This window comes from Mus caroli, unplaced genomic scaffold (assembly GCF_978045245.1).
Source record: "Mus caroli unplaced genomic scaffold, Mus_caroli_1 scaffold_10, whole genome shotgun sequence".
Taxonomy (NCBI): domain Eukaryota; kingdom Metazoa; phylum Chordata; class Mammalia; order Rodentia; family Muridae; genus Mus; species Mus caroli.
The window spans coordinates 65,079,971-65,098,811 of record NW_028227265.1 but is presented as its reverse complement, the minus strand read 5'-3'; the positions used below and the strand labels follow the sequence as shown (position 1 = coordinate 65,098,811).

At 42.1% G+C, this 18,841-nt stretch overlaps 1 protein-coding gene across 1 annotated transcript in view; it reads right to left on the bottom strand.

Moving 5' to 3' along the window:
• The window catches only part of Cpe (carboxypeptidase E), a 108,683-nt gene extending 91,514 nt beyond the window's left edge, over positions 1 to 17,169 (bottom strand). The window contains exon 1 of the mRNA XM_021169884.3: positions 16,741 to 17,169. Within this exon, the coding sequence (XP_021025543.1) occupies positions 16,741 to 17,047 (307 nt within the window). The 5' untranslated portion in view covers positions 17,048 to 17,169. The remainder of the gene's footprint in view (positions 1 to 16,740) is intronic.
• Between the last annotated feature and the right edge of the window lie 1,672 nt (positions 17,170 to 18,841).

Sequence of the window (18,841 nt, the reverse complement as noted above, 5' to 3'; positions counted from 1 at the left end):
CAAAGTGCGTAGGAAGCAGGATGTGGTAAGATCTGCCTTTAATCCCAGCACTCAGGAGGCAGAGGTAGAGACAAGCCTGTGAGTACAAGAGCAGCCTGGTCTACATAAGGAGAGTGGCTAGCCAAGGCTACAAAAAGAAAAAAGTATACAATAGCTACTGAGGGAATAATGATCAACTGCCATTTATTACCATATATTATTAGCTAATTATTATGCTTCTAATTATATAATATAGGAAAATCTATATAATCATGCAATCATTTTATATGCCTAATTTGTGCACATATTAATAAAGTGTTAATATACTCTCTAGCCCAAATAGTTTTATTTCCTTAATGGAGGACACAGGCGCCAAAGCACAACAGCTCCCAAACTGTATTCACTGACAAAATGAAAATCTGACAGTGATGTCACCAAACTGGGGACAAACAGGTCAATATGTAAGAAGTGTAATAAAGTGGAGAGATGGCTCAATGATTCTTTTCCAAAGGACCCATGCTTGATTCTCAGCATCCATATGGCAGCTCACACCTGTCCATAACTCCAGTCGCTAAGCATCCAGCGCCCTCTGCTGGCCTCCTCAGGCTTCAGCACACACATGGTGCACACATATTGGCAGGCTAAACACCCATACACTAAAATAAAAATAATCTTTAATAGCAAGTATAATACTCTTTTACAGGTTCAGAATTAACCATTTCTTCTACTTTCAAGATTTTATTAGCCTGTGTGCTGGTGCACACCTTTAATCCTAGTACTTAGGAAGCTGAAGTAGGTAGATCTCTATGAATTCGAGGCTAACCCAGTCTACATAGTGAGTTCCAGGGCAGCCAGAACTACACAGTGAGAAACTTTGTTTCAAGAATACATACACCGGGCATGGTGGCACACGCCTTTAATCCCAGCACTTGGGAGGCAGAGGCAGGCAGATTTCTGAGTTCTAGGCCAGTCTGGTCTACAAAGTGAGTTCCAGGACAGCCAGGGCTATACAGAGAAACCCTGTCTCAAACCCCGCCCCCCCAAAAAGAATACATACATACATACATACATACATACATACATACAAGATTTTTAGTTTAGCTTTTAAAACCTATTTAAATCTCCACATTCTTCTAAAATAATCTCCCTCTTTCAAAAAGCTTGTGTCTATTTTTCTAATTGCTTTAGTTAGCATATAAAATAATGGGCTTCGTTATACATTCCAGATATACATATCATTGCACTTTGCTTGTCTTCTTCATGGTTGTCCCTCCTGTCCCTCCTGTCCCTCCTGTCCTCCCCTCTCCTTTCTCCATCCCTTTCCTGATTTCCTCCTTCAGCACAAACAGTTTCTTCTGCTTGAGTTTTTAAATGTGCAGTTAAATGTTGCCTAAGGAGAAAAAAAAAGAAAGCTGTGTTCTCACTCACCCATTATACTATGCTATCTGGCTCCCCTGTCTCTCCCGCCTTCCCTTTGATTCTTTCTTCAATGCTCATAACCATAAGAGTGTGTGTGTGTATGTGTGTATACTATACACACACACAGATTTTATATATATATATATATATATATATATATATATACACATATACATATATATGATATATACACATATTATATATAAAGTTATATATATACAGTTATGTGTATGTATATACAGTTATGTATATATGTGTATATATACATGTGTGTACATATATATGCATAGCCATATACATAAATACATACATATGGTTATTATATACATACATATGTATGTATTATAAGCACATTTCTACTAATATACGTATTAGTTGATATAAATTAGATATAGTTCCCTCTTTTTTCCAATTTTTTATTACATATTTTCTTCATTTACATTTCAAAAACTATCCCGAAAGTCCCCTATACCCTCCCCTGCCCTGTTCCCCTACCCACCTACTCGCACTTTTGGCCCTGGCATTCTCCTGTACTGGGGCATATAAAGTTTGCAAGACCAAGGGGCCTCTCTTCCCAATGATGGCCAACTAGGCCACTGTCTGCTACATATGCAGCTAGAGACATGAGCTCTGGGGCTACTGGTTAGTTCATATTGTTGTTCCACCTATAGGATTGCAGACCCCTTCAGCTCCTTGGGTACTTTCTCTAGCTCCTCCATTGGGGGCCCTATGTTCCATCCTAGAGATGACTATGAGCATCCACTTCTGTATTTGCCAGGCACTGGCATAGCCTCACAAGAGACAGCTATATCAGGGTCCTTTCAGCAAAATCTTGCTGGCATATGCAATAGTGTCTGGTTTTGGTGGCTGATTATGGGATGGATCCCCAGGTGGGGCAGTCTCCGGATGGTCCATCCTTTCGTCTCAGCTCCAAACTTTGTCTCTGTAACTCCTTCCATGGGTATTTTGTTCCCCATTCTAAGAAGGGATGAAGTATCCACACTTTGGTCTTCCTTCTTCTTGAGTTTCATGTGTTTTGCAAATTGTATCTTGGGTATTCTATGTTTCTGGGCTAATATCCACTTATCAGTGAGTGCATATCATGTGAGTTCTTTTGTGATTGGGTTACCTCACTCAGGATGATACCCTCCAGATCCATCCATTTGCCTAAGAATTTCATAAATTCATTGTTTTTAATAGCTGTGTAGTTCTCCATTGTGCAAATGTACCACATTTTCTGTATCCATTCCTCTGTTGAGGGACATCTGGGTTCTTTCCAGCTTCTGGCTATTATAAATAAGGCTTCTATGAACATAGCGGAGCATTTGTTCTTATTACCAGTTGTAACATCTTCTGGGTATATGCCCAGGAGAGGTATTGCTGGATCCTCTGGTAGTACTATGTCCAATTTTCTAAGGAACCACCAGACTGATTTCCAGAGTGGTTGTACAAGCTTGCAATCCCACCAACAATGGAGGAGTGTTCCTATTTCTCCACATCCTCTTAATTCCCTCTTCCTTTCCCACCTTTGCCTCTCCTTCTCCCGGCAATCCCCTAGTATTGATTACTTAGTAATACACCAATGTTCATTTTATTTCCATGTTCATGCTAGGTAGCCCAAACTGGGCTCAAACTCAGGGCAATCTTCTGCCTCAGCCTCCTGAGTGCTGGAATAACAAGCATGAGCCACAATGCCAACCAGTTCTATCTTTTCAAACACCTGTCTGACTTGCTTACTGTCACTCACACAGGCCATTCATTGTTACTGCTACACTGAATCAAAGGTGGATGTAGCAGGACAGAGATGGTGTAGTGGCCTCTAGGACTCGGGTTTGATTTCCCAATAGGTACTGGTTTCAGTGTGCTTCTATCTGGCATTTCCGAGCACCTCATGAATGAAAGTCATTGCTTCCTTCCTGACGATTCATACTATTAGGATGTTTAAATGTAAATGTTGTTAGCAGAGCCCTTTGATATCATAGCGTATGACCTGGATCTGAGAACGTCATGGGAAGTGTTACATGGTCTACAAAAGAGAGCCTTCTCAGCCTCGTGCATATGTTGGCCGAAGTATGAATGTGTTCCCTATGCTACTGTCTGTAGAGCATCCACAAACATTCAAACTTTAGCCAATGAATTCTTGAGAACATACCAGCAGGCCTCACCCTGTGTACGCTCACTTAAGAAACACATCCCCATTCATTCCCTCCCCTTGCTTGCAGAGGTCATGGGATCCCAGCAACCAAGTAAGCTCAACTTCCACGTTAAAGGAATACCACCAATAAAAGAAGAATTCTAGATGCTCGGGAAAAGTAGCTTCAAACTCACACCGACTTACGCTCCTGCATGCTGCATGCGTGTTTAAAGTACAGTTTATACAACTTGCAGTAGAGTTAAAAGAGGAAGGAAAATATTTACAAAGTTAAAAACCATTAGGTGCCAAACATCTCTACGGCAACCTGAACCAATGACTTTTTTCATGTTTTTTGTTTGTTTGTTTCTTTGTTTTATTTTGTGTGTGTGACAGGGGCACATCTGGTTCTCTCCTTCAAGGAGGATCCAAAAATTGAACTCAGGTTGGAGGCACTTTTATCCACTGAGCATCTCACACATTCCCTGAAGCAACTACTAGCAGCACACTCAGAAGCCTGGACATAATAGAAGAGGCCTCAATCTGTTTAAATAATTATCACAGTTCACGGATGCTACTGCCACAGGAGAGCCTAGAGCCTTACCACCTAAGATGTTGTTAAAGTTTTTTCAAATTAAAAATAGCGCAAAACTGAAGCAAAACTGACACCTTCAATCTCAGCACCTGGGTTGCAGAGGCAAGTAGATGGCTGAGAGTCTGAGGCCAGTCTGGTTTCTATTGCAAGTTCCAGGACAGCCAAGGATATGTAATAGAGACATCTTGTCTCAAGAAAACAAAAATCACAAAAGTTGGTAGGCACGGTGTTCCAGTTCTATATAATCCTAGCACTGGTAAAGGAAGATCATGAGGCCAGCCTGGGCTACAAAGCAAGTTCTAGACTATCCCGAGCTACAAAGATAGATCTTGTCTCAGAAAGGGAAAAAATAAGCCTGGAGATGTAGCTGAGTTGGTAGAGTGTGTGCCTAGCATACACAAAGCCCTGGCTCAATCTCTAGGACAACAAAGACCAGATGTGGCAGTCCATACCTGTACTTTCAACACTTGGGGTGTAGAGACAAAGTCATCCTCAACTGCATAGAGAGCAGAGCTACATGAGATCCTATGTCACACACTCACACACACACACACACACACACACACACATTACTTGGATTTTTATCTGAACTATGTCAACTTTTAGACACTGCAATGTACCATATTTCATTAGATATCATAAAGTTTGACTATATTTAAATTAATAAGTGGATACATGTTTGTTTGTTTTTTTCGGAAGACAGTATGTCAAGACATTGAGTGTTAGAGATATTTATCCTCACATGGAAGGTTGGGAATGCTTAGGAAGAGACCATGTCTACTGACCAAATGTGACACCTGAAGCCCCAGAGAGGGCAAGTTTTCTCTCAGCCTGACAAACACAATGAACCCCACTTCATAGTTTCTATTGCACATAGTTCAAAATCTACATGGGAGAGTGCTAGTAACTCAGTCCACATTAATAGGCTTTTGTCCTATTGTGACTTAATTTTGAACATGAATTAGAACTTCCAATTATTCTCAGGTGATAATATTTGGTTCTTAAGTTATTAAGTATTGTCTTCCTTGTTGCAAAGACTTTCTTCTCATCATCAGCCTACCTGGTAGGGACATATTTTAATCATTATTTTAATATTTATTTTTACTGTGTAGGTGTTTTGTCTGCGTGTCAATCAGTTTACCATGCCTGTGTGCTTGGCCTCAGTGGATGTCAGAAGTCGGAGTTACAGGAGGCTGTGAGCCACTGTGTGGGTTCTGGGAATCCACCAAGGTCCTCTGCAAAAGCAGCCAGTACTGTTAACCTCTGAGCCATCTCTCCAGAGCCCTACATTACTCTTAACAAATATTGAAATGATATTTAAAGAAAGTTTAACTTCACATGTGGCTGTCTGTAGTCCTTCCTTCAGTCTCAGGACTGCTCACCAGAGGACTAAAGGCTTTCTTGTACTTTGGTTCTGATTTAAGAAAGTGTCCAGGCTGCAGCGCCTCAGCACAGAGGAGCTGGATTTTATTTTGCTGTTGTTTTAACACTTGTTTGCTTGTTTGTCCTGTGTGCAGGAATGAGTAGATGTGTTGGTATGGGTGTGACTTGGAGTGTGGTGGGTATGAGTGTGTGATGACTATGACAGAGGACATCCAGTGGGCGCTGGTTCTCTTCTTCTATGATGTGGGTTCCAGGAACCAACCTCAGGCTTGGTGGTGGGCACCTTCACCGGCCGAGCCATCTCTGCCCAGAACCACATCTAAAGAACAATCAGATCTGAAGGCCCATGGCCAGTGAGGCATTTAGGTATGAAAGACGAAGATAAGAAATAGGACCAAACTAGGGAATTAACATAGGGAATTAGTAACATTAATTGTGATTTGCTAGTGACAAAATGACATTAGCCAGACACTGTGACTATAACAATAAAATTCAGAGATGGCTCAGTTCTGCACAGGAATATGGGAAGGAAAGCCAAGCGGTGCATTGGCATACAATTTGCTTGCACACTCATAGATAATGGCTGGCAAAGTATGTGCATCTGTGTTTACGGCCCATTTTGAAGTATTCATTCATTGACTAATCCATTGAGAATCTACTACAGACCCTGAAGGCACCTTGGGTAGTACACCCCCCCCCCAAAAAAAGGTCAGTCCTGGATCCAGGAAATGGCAGATTGGTTAGAAAACCCATTTTTAAAAAGACAGGAAGGGGCAAGCAAGCTGGCTCAGCAAGTAAAAAATGTTTGCCAACATCTGGATGACCCACACGATAGAACGAGAGAACTGACTACAAGTGGCCTGCTGATCTCCATACATGAATGCACGTCTGCATGTGCCCACATACACACACACAGGCACATGCACACACAAAGAAATAAAGTTTAAAAAAGAAATGAGAGACATACCAATATGTAACTTGGCAATGTGAAAACATAAAAACTGACATAAAAATGTCTTAAGCTGAAAACATAATTTCCATTAGGTATTTGGGCTTGTTCATTTATTATTTCAGTGACATTTTAATCATGTTTATTTTCCCAAAGAATTTGGAAAACTTAATTTATAAATGCTCATAAGTCAATGCAGCCTTTGGAAACTTTAATATGTTTGACTAAGAAATGAAGGGAAAGGCTAGGTCTCCAGAGAGAAGAAAAGCCCAGCACACGCAGTCCTCAGAGCGCATGGGCTCAGGACGGGCTTCACAGACACATTCTTCAACTTTCCTTTCACAGCTCTGGTCTCCATCATAAAGGAATGGGGAGCACAAGGAAATGGATGAGAGGGAATAAGGCTCCTTTATGTAACCTGCCACAGGCTGTCCTTGTCTAATGAAAAAAAACCACCAATATCGACTTAACCAAATTATGTCTATTTTAAGACATGGGTCTCCATAAATCCACTTAAAAGTAGTTCTCTGGAAAAATAAACAACTTGAGTTATTTGTCTTTCTTAAAATGAAACTATTGATAGTTTTTAAAGACTTGTTTACTGTATTATTTTACGTGTTTTGCCTGCATGTGTGGGTGTGCATTTAGCTATAAAGTGAAAAGAAGATACGTGCATCTGTAGGGAATATTGTGTGACAATATCTTTAAAACAGAAGACAACTGGGGTATTTTCTTTCTCTTCTTTTGCCCCCACTGCTTAGGACTGGACACACACTGTAACTGAGCGTCCCAGCACTGACTGAATTGTATCCCCAGCTCCTGATTTTTCTCTTAAACATTTCAACAAAAGAACAACCCGACACACTCCAAATCTTGTGATGATAAGTTCTAATTCTTTGTGTGCCTTAGACACAAAGACATTGTTAATTCAGGACCCAACTTTGAGGCATCCCTAGAGAAGGATAGCCGTGGATAAATGAACTGACAGCAAATGTGTCCACAGACTCATATATGGCCAGACATGGTAATATATACCTGAATGTTCATGATTCACATTAATCAGGCGAAGACACAAACTGGGGTCTAGAGTTCACTCAACAGTTAGAAGCACTTGACACTCTTGCAGAGGACCCAAGTTCTAGTCCCAGCACGCAACAGCAGCTCACAACCATCCATCACTCCAACCCTAGGGGATCTAATGCTCTCTTCTAACCCCACCCCACCCACCCTCCCACCCCCCAGCAAAGACACCAGACATGCACTTACATACAGGCAGGCAAAACACTCATTCACATAAAACAATAAAATAAATACATCTTTAAAAAAAAATTAGATAGGAAACTGCTCTTCTTTCTCCATTTGATACCCAAATCTAAAAGGAAGGGAAAGAAGAGGACATGATGGTACATTAATATTCACTGGCCTCTCTAGACTGATGCCAAAGGCACTCTGTGAGAAATCAGTCACACAAAAGCAAAGGCAAATTTGGATCACGTGCTTAGAAACCTTAGGAGAATATGTGGCCACATTTTAAGAGGACAAGAGCCAAAGAACATACCTGAAAGAAAGAACAGTTTGGAAATGATTTTGTTTATTACTTTTAAAGTTAGTGGACAAAGTATGAGGCATCTATAGATATTGAATACCAATTGGAAATCTTGCTTAAATCATCAAAACTTAGACAAAATCTCCATGTCTGTTTAGAGAGTGTGCCTCCGTGTAGTACCATTGGTTCTATTAGTGGACACATGTAAGAATTACTTTGCTGTTGTTTTGTTAGTTTTCACAATTGGATTTGAGTCTTGAGAAAATCAGTTTAACTAGCTGACTCCTCCTTGTGGGAGTGTGTGGTGGTCAGTGGATTGTGCCCGTTTATAACTGTTTCCAAAAGTGCAGTGCCCAATCCCACAAGGCTGCCGAAGTCCAGCATCTGGGTTAACATGCACTGAGCTCCCACACTAGCAAGACTGATTTCCCCTAGTAAATGTAAACCAAAAACATCTGTGCGGACTTCACAGTGCAAACTATTTTGTTAGGGCCACTCCACTTTAAAACCAGAAATTGGACTCTGCATCTTAGAATGCAAACCATTTTATTCTTGTATACACTTTCAGTGTATCTAGGAGCTTCTCCTATGTCTTTTTTCTTCATGTTAGCAGCATCTAAGATAGGATGGCCAAGGCCACAACCTCTGGATCTGTATGCAGCAGATATTTTCCAGAATCAAGGGTGTTATCAGAGTGTGACAATAAATTTCATCTTCTGTGAGAGTGTAATCAGAGGCAGGATAAGCAAAGGGCCAGATGTGAGGGCTCCTGTCTGTAATCTCAGCACTTGAGAGACTGAGGCAGGATGATAATTGCCAGTTTGGAGCCAGCCTGGAGTATTCACAGATGGTTCGAGGTTCTTCTAGCTATATGATGAGACACATACTCCTGTAGTGTGTGTGGGGGGGGGAGAGAATAAAGGAAGAGACCTGCTAGATGGCTTACCTGGGGAAGGCACTTACTACCGAGTCTGAAAACCAGTGTTCAATCCCAGAGATTCATAAGGAAGGAAGGAGATAATGTACAAGCTGTCCTCTGACTTTCATAAGATGTGCAAGCTGTGGTGTGCATGCACACACACTCACACACGCACACACACACAGAGTAAATACATAAATGTAAAACAGGATCTTATAAATATAATAAACGCCAGGCGGTGGTGAGACATGCCTTTAATCCCAGCACTTGGGAGGCAGAGGCAGGAGAATTTCTGAGTTCGAGGCCAGCCTGGTCTACAGAGTGAGTTCCAGGACAGCCAGGGCTATACAGAAACCCTGTCTCGAAAATAAATAAATAAATAAATAACCCCAAATATTGAAGAATACTTATTAAGTAATCTTTAAATTAAAGTAGAAATATCACAGGTACATTTTCTTTTCATGTTTGAAAAATCCATTTTGGTGTGAAATGAGGTATAGTTAGAAGTTTAGTAATTCATTTGTGACAAAGAAAGTTATTACAGTTTTGGAAAGGAGCTATAAAATTATCTCAGTTACTGTTGCAGATAGACCAGGTTCCCAGCCCCCACAAGAAGGGTACAACTCTCTGAAATCCCAGTTCCAGGGGCTATAGCGCCCTCTTCTGGCATCCACAGGAAACAGGCATCCACAAAGTGCTTATATAAGCAAAACATTACTCAAACACATGCAATAAAAACGCTTATTTACTTAAAAACATATATTGGTCAGAGGGGAGACAACTAAATACACTCATACTATCGAAATTTTTATTGTTCTAAATATGGGCAAGTATATGATTTGAGCTTAAATGTAAATCGGGGGGGGGCAGTAGAATTGCAGTGAGCAACACCACAGGGCAAAAGTGAGAGCTTCTGGATTTGCACAGTGAGTGTGAACTGGGGAAGGTCACTAGGCCAGCATTGCTTCTGGACCAGAACGTGAGGGAGCAGCCTGCCATGAGCAAGCAAATCATATAAATTATGGGTTTATCCCTGTTCTCCTGCCATGCAAAACCACAACAAGGCATTTTCTAGTGACCTAAATTTAACTTAAAAGTTTTATTTAGGCTCATTTTAAAAAATACATGATTGCCATCCCAAAAAAACCAAAAAAAAAAAAAAAAAAAAAAAAAAAAAAAAAAAAAAAAACCAAAAGAAGAAGAAGAAGAAGTCGTTACTTGAAATGAAATATCCTTTAGTGAAGATTTTTAAACGACTGCTGTAAAGCCTGGTTGCTGACTGTGGTCTCACAGTAAACAGGTTTCTATAAAAAGCAAAATATGTAGTCGCCTCAGAAAGTTATTCCTCGGTACGCTGTCGTGAGCCACTCCCTGACTGTAATGTTCTACACACTTCACTGTCTTCTTTCAGGATAATTCATTTGGGGACAACTTAACATGTAGGTAGATCATCGGAAAACAATTAAAAGCTCTAGCAACATAGGCAGGTCCTTCTCTTTGGTCAGGTTTTATTAGGGAAAAAAAAAAAAACATTGTGAGTTTTAAAAGAAGGAAGCATTTACAGAAGAATGGACTTGCAGAGTTCCCGTCGTTTCTGGGACAGGAGGAACACACTTAAACGTTTATCTTTGATGTTTGATCTCATTTGATTTACCAGCCAGCTCCCAAGCCATCTTCTCTATAACACTGCCAAGCACATGGCTTGAATATCACCTCATGAAGAAAAATAAAATTGAGCCCTGGAGATAGCCGGCTTCAGTTCTTTAAAAGAGCCATACATTTCTTCTTATGTGACACTGATTCCTGGTGCTTTAAAAAAAAAATGTTTATTTGTGTGAGCATGTACGTGCATTGGCATACATGTTATTGCTTGACTGTGGAGGGCAGAGGAAAACTGGAGAGAGTCTTTCTGCGGGGGGAGGGGGGCTGGAGATTGAATTTAGATTTTCAGGTTGACTGTCTCTTTACCACTATGTCATCTCACCAGCTCAAAATTCACTAAAGAAATTCTTGTTGCTAATATTTTTGACTTTTACTTACCATTTGTTCTAAAATGGCAGGCTTCACTTTATAAAATAAAGAAGGCCAAGGCTGAGATTAAAGGCGTGCCCCACCACTGCCTGGCTGCCTTTTCTTTAAAAAAAAAAAAAAATATGTATGTGAGTACACTGTCACTATCTTTACACACACCAGAGAGGGTATCAGATCTCAACTGAACTCAGGACCTCTGGAAGAGAAGACAGTGCTCTTAACCTTTGAACCATCTCTCCAGCCCCAAAGGGAAATTCTCACATGTTACCCCATGTTCTAAACAATTAGACACAAGCAATCTCAGGGAATTATTTTGTATAGGCCACATTCCTCTGGTCTCTAGGCATTCCTGTATGGTATAAGTTTATAATAATAACAACAACAACAATAATAATAACAATAATACACAGGGACTAAAGATGGTTGAGCAGTTCTGAGCACTGTGGCTCTTGCTGAGGACCTGAGTTCGTTTCCCAGCACCTGTGATGGACACTTCAGAACCGTGTTTAACTCCCGATCCATGAAGTCTGTCTCCACCATCTGGACTCCTTGAGCATTGCTCTTGCGGACAGAATAACACAAATAGACACATACATGATAATCATTAAAAAAAAAATAAAAGTATGAAACCATGAAGCAGCCGAATAAGGAAAGACGAATTGTGATAGCCCAGTCTCATCAAAATAGTCCCTGGTTTCGTGGTCTTGGAATCACGCTCATGTTTAGTAAACATATGTAATAAGTAAGAAGTGGCTACATAAGTCACCGTGCTAGTCACTTAAGAACGTCAATCACACAAAAGGTAAAGGCGTGCACCCCCTCCTGAGGAACATCCCTTATGAGACGCTTTGTTGGAGAATTACAAAATAAATCTTGACTGGTGAAATAATGAATGCCTATACTGTATTGTATGCACCCAACAGGGCTGGGGGTATGCAGCTCAGTGGAAGACTGTCTGTAACGTGTGTGAGGCTCTAGATTAATTCCCCAGTACTGTTAAAGGTGAGGGTGCTCTTGTATTGTACACAGCCAATCTGGAGATTTGCATCTTAATGATGCTGACTAATTAGAAACTGTACAAGCCTGTTTTTCTTATTTCTCTAATGCCTGTCAAACCAATCATCAATGTTGCACTAAGTACACTTGGGAAATTCTGGGGTGACGTGTTTCCCTTTCTAAGGCTCCTTTGTATGTCTTAATATCTTTCTAAAGGATGCCAGTGTGAAGGGTGGGGCCCTTTATCCCTTAGGTAAATCAATGTGGTACATGGCAGAGATTCCTTGCTACTTCTCAAATTGGTTTCCATAAAAAGCTGTCTCTTTGGGTTGGGGATGCCCTGGCCCAGCATACACCAGCCCTGGGTTCTACCTCAGACAGGGCAATCTGAGCATAACGTATAAGGGTGTAGGCCAGATCAGTTTCTGCACTCTTCCACTAGCCAATCACAGGTCAGTCAAGACTGTAACTTCTGGCAGAAGCTGTGTTGACTCATCCAGGCTAAAAATAACTCCTGACCTTGTGTGATTTGGTTCAGATTCTTCTCCAGAGTCTGACATCCATCTTCTCCGACTGTTAACTCCTACTTGATTGCATTTAGTTCACACTAATTTATACCAAATTTATTAGACCAAAACAAAACAAAACAAAAACACACACTCTTCATCAAGATCTCTACTTGTTTTTTGTTTGTTTGTTTGTTTTGTTTTGGGGTTTATTTTTGTTTTGTTTTGGTTTGTTTGATTTTTTGTTTTGTTTGGGGGGTTGGTTTTTGTTTTTGTTTTTATTTGTTTGGTTTGGGTTTTCTTAATTTTTTTGTTTTTGTTTGTTTTGTCAAGATGTGTAGATATTTTGTCAGCATAACATGTTTTATCAAAATATTTGGCAAATACATACTGGCAGTTGTACACTTTAAATTTTTACAGATTGGAGGAATGGGTCCAAAACAATCATGCTGCCTGCACGAGAGAAAAATCCTTGCTCCTGAGACTGTATTTAAGACGGAGTGTCAACTATGAGTCAGGGTGAATTCCCAAACGCAAGTATGCAAACAGTTATTGTTCCAAACATATGGATTTTTAATCCTGGAAAGAATGGTCTGATTATTTGGATTCTACTCCTCAGATACAAGTTAATAAAGGCTTCTTTCATACATACTTTAGCAAACCAAAAATCAAGCTGTTTCCTGTTGAAAAAATCACAGAATATATGTAGATAACCCTTACTGATGAATTCAAAATGGAATTTCCTCTGTGTGTGTGTGGTGTTTGTGTGTGTGTGTATGTGTATGTATGTATTTGTGTGTGTGTGTGTGGTATATGTGTGTGTGTGTGTGTGTGTGTATGTATTTGTATGTGTGTGTATGTGTTTGTGCATATGATTCCTTGCTTGCTCGCATGTACATGAGAGGGTACGAAGCCAACATTAGGTACCTTCCTCAATCATTCTCAACCCGAGTCTTTGATACAGGGTGTCTTGCTGAACCCGGGGCTTGTCAGATCAATTGAATTGGCCGGCCAGCCCCAGCCCTAAGTGTCCCATCAGTGCATCACCAGCCCCAAGTGTCCCATCAGTGCATCACCAGCCCCAAGTGCCCCATCAGTGCATCACCAGCCCCAAGTGCCCCATCAGTGCATCACCAGCCCCAAATGCCCCATCAGTGCATCACCAGCCCCAAGTGTCTGTCCCATCAGTGCATCACCAGCATTGGGCTTACAACTGTGCTCTGCTCAGTGTTGTCCATGAGTTCTGAGGGATCCTGTTCAGGGCGTCATGCTTGGGTAACAAGCACTTTACTGATGGAACCGTCTCCCCAGAGACATCTCCCTCCTTTTCCCTGTTCGTGAATTCTAAACGGTGAATACCTAAGGAATTATTTGGGAGACCTCAAGTTCAGCCCACAGACTGTACCAAACAAATACAAAGGTCAATTCCTTCTGGCTAGAAAAAACGTTGTCCATTTTTAAGAAGTATCTGCCCAGAACGTGCTAATCTAGCCAAAGGAAGCTTTCAGTTGTTGCCGCCATTCTTGTCGCGGGGATATGTTGTCTTGCTAGGGTTCTATTACATCCATTGACTAAATCCTTACAAATAATGGTATTTTTTTTTCTGTCCTGAGGATCCAGCACAAAGCCCTAAGTGGGCACTCCACCACTCATCTGCACCCATTCCACAGCATTTGGGCAGATGTTCATAAAAAAATTACCTAGGCTAGGAAAACAAACTTGATTCTTCTTTCATGCTGAAAAATAAAATGAATATAAAAAAAATGTTTCATGGAAATTTTCAATCAGCGAATTTAAAGCAGAATCCAGAGTGTTACATCAGAGCTTGTGTGTAAAGGTACCAACCCTGACAGCCTGGCTTTTATTTCAAGGACCTGCAGGGTGGAAGAGAGAGCCAGCTTCTGAAAGTTGACCTCTGACTTTCACACACCATGATGTGCATACACGCAAGCACATGCATGCATGGATAAATAAATAATAAAGATTTGACAAACAAATTCCGAAGGTACTTCTGTGATGAAATTAGTTAAGGTAAGTAGTCTCCTTTATAAGTGGTTTGAGCAACATTAGAGTTTGTAAATTTCCAGAATTTGAGAGGCACTGGTCAAGGTCCCTGACCTATCAGTCCCTAGGATTCTTTTCCATGTGTTGGCACAGACACTTCCTGTCCCATAACCTTTGTGCCAGATTTCCCATTCACCGGAACAACCTGTTTATAAGTCATAGAACCTGGCTCATCTTGAAGGTGTAGGATTTCAAAACGGCCAAAAGAATAACATTGAATGTACCCATTTCTACCACAGAAGAGATGCAGATATGCCTTCTTATCTGCTCACCCAAAAAGGAATTTGAAGGACTTTTTAAAAAGTGATCATGTTTTCAACCAGATTCGCAGATCCGTGCTCCAGATATTCAACCAAAATTTGTTTTCATTGTCAGAACATGTCATATTCTTGCAATAATATCAATTTATCTTTATGTTTGAAACAAGACAACATAACGTTAAACCATGGCTTTCATATAATTTCTTTAAATAATTCAACAAGCCCACAGGAAGACTCTACTAACAAACAGAACAAAGGGCTGAGCTTGAGCATCAGAATCATACAAGCTTGACTGTCAGGAGTGGCCGGCTTGTTGTGTGGCTTGGCTGGAAGTGAGTGTCCATGTAAGCATCGCCTCCTTATTTTCCAATGGCTGCACAAACACTAACCATCAAGTTTCCGCTTTCCAGGATGAGCCCTGCTGGAACTCTTTATGAATGTCTTAAGGTTTTCACCCTAATACCAAGCCGTTAGCAAATTCATTCCCACCTTGTCATTTACCTTAGTCATGGGCAAGAAATGTTTTCAAGGACTTAACCCATACACTCCATGTTCTAAGATCAAAGTTTCTCTATTAGCACCTATTTAATCCGTTCTCCGTTTGCTTCTTACGTACCACTGGGAAAACTACGCAGGCAAACGAATGCGAGGCTCAGTGACAGAGGCTTACTCAGCCTTCCTGGATTACATCCTATCACAGCAACAACAATAACAATAATAATAATAATAATAATAATAATAATAATAATAATAATAATGGAGAGAGGAAAAGGTCGGGAATGGTGGGAAGCATCCATAGTCCCAGCTTAATGATTCAGAAGCTGAGTGATCAGGAGTTCGAGGCCAGCCTGGACTACAAATTCAAGGCCAATCTAATGAACAAGAAACCCAGGGAGGAAAAATAAGGGGGGGGGCGGGGAGAGATGAAGGAAAGGAGATTTCTCATGTCCTGCACTGATAATTTTTAGCCTGGCTTTTGTATTTTCTTCGTCGAGAAATCAAAAGCATTCCATACTGATTTGGGTGCTTTAACCAGGCCTTCATGACCAACAGAAATGCCAGGACCAAATTCTTTCTAAAGAGCATAAACATAACCCAAAAAGATCCCAAAACATTGCTTAAAATATCTTTTTAATACTAAGCCTTTAATACAAATCAAAACGTGCTTGAACGTACTCTGACGGAAAATGCCTCACAAGATGACTGCAGGAGATAAAACGTGATCGATCTTGAACTAGTCATCTCAGAGTGGTTAAAGCACGCGGGGAGGGGGGGGGGGGTACTGTCGTTTTCCCTTAGTAAGGCCATGCATGGTTTCAGAATCTGTATGCCTGTTAGAAACCATCTTTTTCTATCCTGGTAGGAAGATCTACAAGTATGCACACCACAGGACATCTAGATCATCAATATCCTTTTTAAAATTCGCCAGTATCCCCAGAGAGTGCGCCTAACGCTCACACAAACGCAGAGGAGGGTAGGAAGAGCTGCAGCACCCAATAAGCTGGTCCTTTGGAAATTCTCAAATGATAAAAGCCTCTTTCCTGGCTCCTCTGAGACCTCCTTCCTGGCTCCTCTCCTTCTGCACCTTATTTTTCACTTGTGTCTGCGGGGAAGGTGTTTGCCTTCCTGAGAACTCACAATTTTATTCTGTTTAGAGTTTGACTCATCTGTGATGGTGAGCACCCGGGGACTCAGCTCTGGGATTTGCTTGCCTGTTATTCCTGTCCCCGTGCCTCCAGCCCCTCTAGCCTATGTTCACCAAAAAAAAAAAAAAAAAAAAAAAAAAACAAAACAACAACAACAAAAAAAACGGGTCGGAGATGCGAACGATAGGGAGAGGCTGGTGCTCGTTTCCTCCCCACTTTCCACCTTCCATCCAGGCATCCTCCACCGGGAAGCAACTTGGGGCCCACCTCTCCTTCTTCCCGTCCCCGGAGCCCCTGCAGTGGGCAGAGCACTTACCCGGCTCATGGACCCCGGGGTTGTCAGACAGCTCGATGACCAGGAGCTCCCGGCCCTCGAAGCTGCGCCCCACTGTGTAGATTCTGCTGATGGCGGTGCACTGCAGCCATACCGACACCAGCGCCTCGCGCAGCTCTGGATAGCGGTGGTACTCGAAGGAGATGCCGTCCTCTTGCTGGAGCCGCCGGCGCCGCCTCATGCCAGCCGCTGGCGCCCCGGGCTCCTGGGCTTCAGCCGTCAGCAGCCACCCGCCGGCCACCAGCGCGGCACACAGCGCCAGCAGCACCCGTCCTCCGCGCCCGGCCATCGCGTCCCAGCGAGCTGCACTGCCGGCCTCTTTTGTCTGCCCGGGCCCGGGTGGAGTTGGCGAGCTCAGCACCAGCCTCCTCTTGCCTCACCTTCCACCGCTCAATGAACGGTGCGCGCTGGGGCCACCCAGAGGACAGCGGCGACGCGGCGGCTCTGCGCGCTGCACTACCCGCCCCGGGGAGCGGGAGCCAGGAGGCTAGGCACAAGCGAGCAGCCGCCAGGGGTATTGGGTTTATTTCTTGGTTCAGACCCACGTCAAAAGCCAAATGGCGCCAGGAACCACGCAGGTGGAATGACAGCTAAGACCTTGGCTTAGGAAGGCTATTGTTAATGAGAGGGAACCACGACCCAAGATCATCCTTGTAGAAAACACATTCTTGGGTTGTTCACAGGGCCTTTTGATTTCCACCTAGATGCATCAGAATGCGGGGTGGGGGTAAGAAGCAACCCGCTGCTTGCCTGGACATCACTGCTGCAATAGTGGAAACTTAAGGGATGTGATTTCATCTACAGCAAGGTCTGGCTAGAAGTCAGAGCACTGTGTTTTGATTTAAAGGTGCTTTCTACCAATTTACAGATCCTGCTTTTTAATTGTATTCAGACACACTCCAAAACCTTTCTAGGGGAAAAAAAAAGAAATGGGGTAAGACGGTGTCCTTTACAAGCAGGACCTATACCACTCATCTTCTGTGATATCCTGAAAAACAAAAACAAGACTCAGCTCATGAATTAGACAAAGGATTTCGTTTGGCATTCTGATTCAATCCTGAAATGGAGAAAAATCCGATACAGACAAATGATATTGTCATCCCTTTCACAAAGTGACTGCAAACGGATAAAATCATGGGCTTAAATGAGCACCCTTGGGCAGGGCTTGTGTTTTTGGAGCAACATCTGCAGCAGATGTTACTCTACAAAGGTTGCCATTTGGGTGTAACATCAGCACGGATCTGAACACGTGATCATTGAGTATGACCACCAAAAAGAAAGACTGAATGAAGACCAGCTGGGGAATGTTTCGTGAGGGACATTTTCCCTCCGATGCCTCTTTCTCTGGTGTCTAATAATACCCTGACCTGAATAAATCTGTCACCTGGAAAGGAAAAGAATCCAGGTCTATAAATAGTTTCATTAGGTTTGTTGTTGGTTTGTTTTTTGTTTTTGTTTTTTTAACTGAAGTTTGAAACAGTGGAAGTGCCTTCTCCTACTGACTCCTTGGTCTCAGGAGCAGCTAGAGGACAAAGGGAGTCCAGCTGCTTAGAAAGTGATGTTAGCAGAACAACACTTGTCCTATGGCCTCTGTGGCTCTCAGAAGGCTCCCTGTCTCGGAAAGCTGACCTGTGGCAGACATGGCTGCCACGCCTCACCCACCGCATTCCCACCCCTGAGAAATCCTAACCAGAGTGCTATAACTAAGGTACAGAATGTTACGGGCACTGGGTGAAGAAGGCAGGCAAAAATTGTCTGTCACACATTCAGGGAACAAACGTAGACCAAAAAGGGCAGCAACTGTAGGCATCCAGCTCATCGTGAGAATTTCACAAATAAAATAAGTATTACTGTTTCGAGGGCTGGAGAAATGGCTTCACAGTAAAGAACACATAGTACTCTTGCAGAGTACCTAAGTTCAATTTCTGTCACTCACAACAGACAGATCACAGCTGTCTGCATCTCCAGCTCCAAGGGATCTGATATCTGGCCTCCTTGGACACCCTACATATACAGTAATAATTGGGGGGGACATACACACATCTAAATACAATTTTAAAGGAGCACAAACCAAGTCATGGTA